Genomic DNA, 6,743 nt, shown 5'->3' with positions numbered 1-6,743 from the left:
TTGTATGGAGGTGATAGTGATAGTGATAGTCCTTCAATGGAAGTAGATATCGACAACGTTAAAGGAGAAAGTGATATGAGTCTGAATGAAGATGAGACAAGTGTACAAAATGTCCAAGAAATTCGTGTAGATGATAATAATTCAGAGGATGAAGGAACTAAAGAAAAAGATAAAGGAGAAAATGATGCCGATTCTCGGGCAGAAGAAGAGAGAGAAGATGATAATGGTGATGAAATGGAGTTAAATGATGAAGAAGATGATAACAAAATGAGAACGGGAGGGAGGTTATTTGAGAGGCGTGGTCTTGATATTGAGGATGGAGATGGAGAGACAGAAACTGAAATAGAGGGGCGAATACATCTTTCCCGTCGATCAGTTGTTAATGATGAGCCAGAGAAATTAGCGGAAAAGACAGTACAGGATTCTCGTCTTGAACGCTTGCAGGACACTCTGGACTGGATGAGACTGGAATTGTCTATGAGGACTTTGTTGGACTGAGGTGGCTTCGAAAGAAACATTTATGACGCACGACATTAATTGGTTGTGTGTCGTAGATGTACATTGATTTTTCAACTATATAAATATGTTACAGTGAATGACATAATCAGTCAGATGTTGAAAAGGTTTGAACTGAGATATTGCCAAGTGTAGTTAGAAAGTCAATTTTTATCCTAAATGAGTTCTTGTCATAAATGATTTAATCAACCCTTTTTGTACATCTTCGGGAAATATCAAAGCTTAATTTCACTCCTAAATATTGTTTAAGCTAGTCAAGTTGAAAAAGTATGAAATTTGAAAAAAAAGTTGCTGGATACCTTTCCCATACATCTGGCCATAACTTCATGAAAAACCACCCGATTTACTTCAAATAAATATTAAAATGATCTGGTGATCATATTCTTTCAGAAAATGAAAGAAAATGCAAATCTAAAATTTTAACCTTCCCACTGATTATGGCATGCACTGACACATAAATTAAATTGAAATCTAGGTAAACTGTAATATTTTAGTGAGGGGAATGAGGAACTAAGCTTATTATTAAACAGAAATCAAAAGTCTTATCATTTTAAAAATCATTTTGACTTTAAATGTGATCCATCGTCTCAATTGGTATTCTGTCCGTGTGTATCAGACATTAAAATTGACATTGAGGTCTTAATTATGACATTTTATTTGAATGTATTTACCCCTTTTTAGAAAAGATAGTCAGAGCACAAAGTCATACACATTCTTGGCAGTTCTGAGGGGTATATGACATGGTATTGCGCTTATTCTAATTACAAAGGTGAAGAAGAAGAAGAAGAAGAAGAAGAAGAAGAAGAAGAAGAAGAAGAAGAAGAAGAAGAAGAAGAAGAAGAAGAAGAAGAAGAAGAAAAAGAATAATAATAATAAGAAGAAAAAGAAGTAGATGATGATGATGATGATGATGATGATGATGATGATGATGATGATGATGATGATGATGATGATGATGATGATGATGATGATGATGATGATGATGATGATGATGATGATGATGATAATGATGATGATGATGATGATGAGGAGGAGGAGGAGGAGGAGGAGGAGGAGGAAGAAGAAGAAGAAAAGGAAAAAGAAGTTGAGTTACACGTTTACTTTTTGGTATCTGGTTAACTCTAACGTTGTATATAAGATTAAGACATCATTTATTCGATGGGTGGTCGGCGGATCAAATCTCTGGAATCTCGATTTTCACGATCGGCGGATCAAAACTCTGAAGTCTACATACTACGAGCTTTGCGCACCATGTTTTATTTAATCTGATGGCATCAGAGGTCTGGTCCGCCAAAGATTAGTAAATAAAACGTGGTCGTGAAAATGGAGACTTCAGAGATTTGATCCGCCGACCGTCGATTTCACATTTATGTGGTTCTAGAAAAAAACCCACTTGAGATGGATAAACGACTTTTTAAAAATTATGTCCGTCGATCGATTATTGAAGGACGAGTCCTCTGGCCCAAATTTTTAAAATGTTTTGTTTTCTTCAGAGTATATTAGATCAGTCTCAAATCTAAAATGTAGCAAATAATCTTAACTGCTTTTTTCATACTAAAGATAATGTTATGGATAGAGCGAAAAGGAGAGGACAAAAAAAAAAAGGAAAACCAAGAACACTTCTTTTGAATTGAACTGCATCAATGTCAATTTATTAATTTAAAAGAAAGAGCACACAAACTTGAGTGTTTAAAAAAACTACACCAAATTCTTCAGAATGAGATAAATAGAATAACATAGAGTTTGTTAGGACATGTGCTAAATTGCATGAACTGGACAAGTAACAGGTAAAGAGTAAATAATGCTAGCTGTCATGTCAATAGAGCGATGTTATTAACAGTTACTAGAGGTGCCTAAAGGAGTCAGTAATATGGAGATAAAGATAATGGGAGTATTCCTGACTCTCGAATAAGGGAACAACACAAAACAAACGACGTTTCTGTGTTTACTTGAAAAAGGCCAAAGGCCGAAACGTCGTTTGTTTTGTGTTTTGTGTTGTTCCCTTATTCGTGAGTCAGATATACTCCCCTTATCTTTATCCCTATGTTATAAAGAGTTCCCTTAAGTTTGAAATGTAGAGGCCCAAAAAGGTCAACAAAGAACTTGATGTCCAGACACATAAATACATGGTGTCTCGTCGTGACTGAATTAGGGCAGGGCACCCGATTCAATCTTCTTGGCGTCTTCACGGAGCTCGGACCGTTCCTTGAGTAAGAAGCATATCTCATCCAGTATGGACGTCTTCCTGTCTTTCAATTCTTGTTTATGTAGATTCTCATAGAGTGTTTGCACGGACCTCTTACGGCGCACATTCTGTGATTAGAAAATAAACAAGAGTTACACATAATAAACTTGCAACAACCCCCTCCCCCCCCTTTGCACCTCCCCCTCTCTGCCAATACGCTTCAATAGTCATGTCGTCACTTCCCTCGTAATGACGCGTGGTAACTTAGCAACTGGCTCTAAACTATCAGAACAATGGCGGACGCCCTTATGAAATACTTCTCCAACGAGCATAAAAGTGTACCCAGAGGAGAAAAACATTATAAATATGATCATGTTTTGACTTTTATACATTCTGATCACATGAAAAAGTTCTAGTCGACATGAAGAATAAAAAGTACCGATTTTCTTTGTTTAGAACCAAGCTGCTCGTACTGGGAGGACGTGACATCACACTATTGAATCCTATTGAAGGCTGATTTTCCAAAACTCCTAAACCCCATTTTTCTACTTTTTGAGATTTTCCATCCATGAGATAAATTAAAAGGCAGTGTCTACGTACACGGTGACCGTGACCGGGCACCTCGCCTCAGGATCTACGTACACGATAACTCCGGTGACTGGTTTGCCGCTACAATACAAGCAAACGATGGACCTCGCTCTGTATGTATGTATGTATGTATGTATGTATGTATGTATGTATGTATGTATGTGTGTGCGTGTGTGTGTGTGTGTGTGTGTTATTAAAAAAAACGAATACAATAAAATCCATTAAAGACGAGATTCAAGGTTACCATGTGTGTTAATGTCACCGTGTACGTAGATCCTGAGGCTAGGTGCCCGGTTAGTAACGAAAATAATGATACCAAGATATCTGCGATATTCCTCTTTATAAAGAAGTTATGCATCTTTAATTGAAGCCCCCTAAAACTTAGTAAAAGCGAACGACAATTTCCAGTCATAATTTTCTTATGGGCGAGTTGGGTCACAATTTGACTCCCACTGCTGCTGCTCACTCAACTGCCTAACGTTACCGTGTACGTAGACACCCCGAAATTAATATGTAATTTTTATTTTAATCATCAAATTACACAAGAATTCCTTTATATTGGTGTGAATTTGAAGTTGAAATATAATAAAATAATAGATCGATTGAGAAAATTTTGGGGAAATAATCCTCAATATCTCAAAATGGGAAAAACAGAGTTAGCAAGTTTTGGAAAACCACTCTTCAATAGACAGGTAGATAACCACGCCTCTCGGACAATCGTCATAATGTAAACAATGGCAGTGATTGGTAGGCACAGCAAACTACACATGTTTTACTATCGATGGTTTGTGTCTAAGTAAAATACTCACTGTTCTACCGCTTGATCAATAGAGCCAACACAGAAAATTATGCGTAAACCTAAACTTTTATAATCTGATCAAGAAAATCATATGATAACTAGTCACCCATTTGGCGGTATAAAAACAATAACAATGAGCAGAGAGGGGTCGATTCCATTGACGTTACTGTTTATAAACAACCACCTATGTTTGTCCGAGCACATGTGAAGGTGTGTCACAAATTTCATGTTTTGATTGGTCAAAAATCTATTGGTTAATTAATATTAGAACTCACAAGAATTATTCCCTCAGTCACAGACACATTGTACGGATTTCTGGTCCAGTGGTGTGACACAAGCTTTAGATTGGTAGGTCCCTGGTTTGAGTCCTGTAGTTGTTGGTGCAAATAGTCTCTTTTGAAAACACTCTTTATTCACATCCGCTCAGCTCAAACAGGAGTAAAATGGGTACCTGACCAGAAACAACGTTATCTCTGCCAGAAAACGATTAGAATAGCGTTTTTCATGAGGCAGGTGTCATATCGTGATCCATATGTTAAGTGTTTCTGTATGCTTGTAAAGCGCTTTGAGCACATTTCGTGGGTACTTCAATATTGATGATTTACGTTTATGTATAATACTCACAACATCCTCCGCACTCCGTGATATAACGCACTAACAGACAAAAAGCTCTATTTTGTAACTTTAAACGAATATACTGGTTTATACACTAGTGAGAACTTATCATAGAAATGTCTGTTTGAAAACAACATAAAGAGCTGAGTGACGCCAATTTCATTCTATAAATTATAAATTGAGCTTTAAACAGCGCAATATCCACTAAATGTGCTCAAAGCGCTTTACAAGGGGTCCCTGGTCAACATTTAACATGTAGGACGGGACATGACGCCTGTTAGGCGATATTACCATTTTTCGGACAAAGACAACGCTGTAAACGTCCAGGTACTCATTTTACACCTGAGTAAGGTGAGAGAATGTGAGTAAAGAGCCCTTTCCAAGGACTCAACTGTACGCTGAGCGTGAGGATCGAACCCAGGACCTTCCGATCCTATACAACAGCTTAATTTTCACTTCCTGGTTATTTTATGAAATGCTCTGGTACACATTTTATGTACATCAGGGAGTAACAAATGCTCAATCAGAAGTAAATTAAGTTGTTAACACTCTCTTTCGGATCGGAAGGTCCTGGGTTCGAGCTTCGCTCGGCGCATAGTTGAGTCCTTGGAAAAGACTCTTAACTCAAATTCTCTCACCGTACTCAAGTGTAGAATGAGTACCTGGCCGTTAACAGCGTTGTCTTTGTCCGAAAAATATTTAATATCGCCTAACAGGCGTCATATCTCGTTCTACATGATACGTGTTTGCTGTTGGTCAGGTACCCCTTGTAAAGCGCTTTGAGCTCGTTTTGTGGATATTGTACTATATAGTAGTAGTATCGTTCGGCTACACTTCTATGTTCAAGGTATCAATCCAGGTTCGGAAATCATCATCACATTTGTTGATGGTTTCAAATCCCCCTTCCAGTTTTGTCTCTGGGCAATCTAGTACGAGGTGGTTTGCATCTTGTGGTGCATGGTTGCACCTTGGGCATGTTGGTGATTCTTGTAGCCCCCATTGTACTATATAAAAGCTCACGTTTTAAAACTGAATAACCCTTACATTCAACAAGATATCCTTATCATTCAATGCCTCCTGCGCTACGTTGAGTTCTAGATCTCTCAACTCCATCTCTTTGACGTCTTTCATCTGACAGATCGACACCAAAATCCCCTGTCCTGGTGGAGTGGAAAGCAATAATTACTATTTTTTTCCAGTTAAATTATTTTCACAACACATCATCATCATAATAACAAGGTGATGACGACACCTTAGAACCAGACACGCTCTCCCACAGTGTACTAAATGGTTGATTTGAGACTGAGAAACATGAGAAAAGAGCTCCCAATTTTTAAAAAATGCAATTCTAAAATTTACAAAGCTCTAACAAAGTCATAGGTTTGATATTGTTTGACAAGTTGATGATTATTTTAATATGATATAATAATAATAATAATAATAATAATAATAATAATAATAATAATAATAATAATAATAATAATAATAATAATAATAATAATAATAATAATAATAATAAAAATAATAATACTTTATTGCATCCCAAAAAGGAATTATTTTTGTACAGACGTGTTATAATTTACACAATAAGATAAAAATATAATGGGAAAATGATGTATATATTAAAAAGGAACAGTTCCACAAATAGAGCCGCGCTTTATAGTATATATATATATATCTGTAAATTGAAAATTGAAAATTGAGTCAATTTGATGGCAAAACATGTGTTGTTAGAGTATAATGGCCGGGGGTTGTGAGTTTTTGAAGTTCGATTGGATAATTTATTGATCTTCTCTAGAAGGAACCAGATTTTAGAATTTGATTAATAAAGACCAAATTCTTAATTACTAATTGTTTTTTTTTCCAGATTATGGGAATTAATTGGTTAAAACAGACTGGTTGTTATAGATTTTTTCATAAAGGAAATAGTAACACCGATGTAAATCAGGATTCATTGAAGCCGGAGTCACACCATTATTGTTGTTTTCTTCGTGTCTACAGGAAGATGTGAATTCAGCTTAAGCTTAAACGATATTGTGA

At 36.3% G+C, this 6,743-nt stretch overlaps 1 protein-coding gene across 5 annotated transcripts in view; it reads right to left on the bottom strand.

Annotated features, from left to right (window-relative positions):
* Nucleotides 1-2,142: 2,142 nt before the first annotated feature.
* Nucleotides 2,143-6,743, bottom strand: part of LOC144973546 (uncharacterized) — a 10,462-nt gene continuing 5,861 nt past the window's right edge. For all 5 annotated transcript variants that reach the window (XM_078916097.1, XM_078916099.1, XM_078916100.1 and 2 more), the window contains 2 exons: nt 5,748-5,863; nt 2,143-2,829 (listed from right to left, as the gene is read on the bottom strand). In XM_078916097.1, the coding sequence (XP_078772223.1) occupies nt 2,665-2,829; nt 5,748-5,863 (281 nt within the window). In that variant the 3' untranslated portion in view covers nt 2,143-2,664. The remainder of the gene's footprint in view (nt 2,830-5,747; nt 5,864-6,743) is intronic.

Source organism: Berghia stephanieae, chromosome 5 (assembly GCF_034508935.2).
Source record: "Berghia stephanieae isolate SIO BIC M18660-M18661 chromosome 5, UCSD_Bste_1.3, whole genome shotgun sequence".
Taxonomy (NCBI): domain Eukaryota; kingdom Metazoa; phylum Mollusca; class Gastropoda; order Nudibranchia; family Aeolidiidae; genus Berghia; species Berghia stephanieae.
The sequence above is the reverse complement of the archived record's forward strand: the minus strand, read 5'-3'. Positions and strand labels throughout refer to the sequence as shown.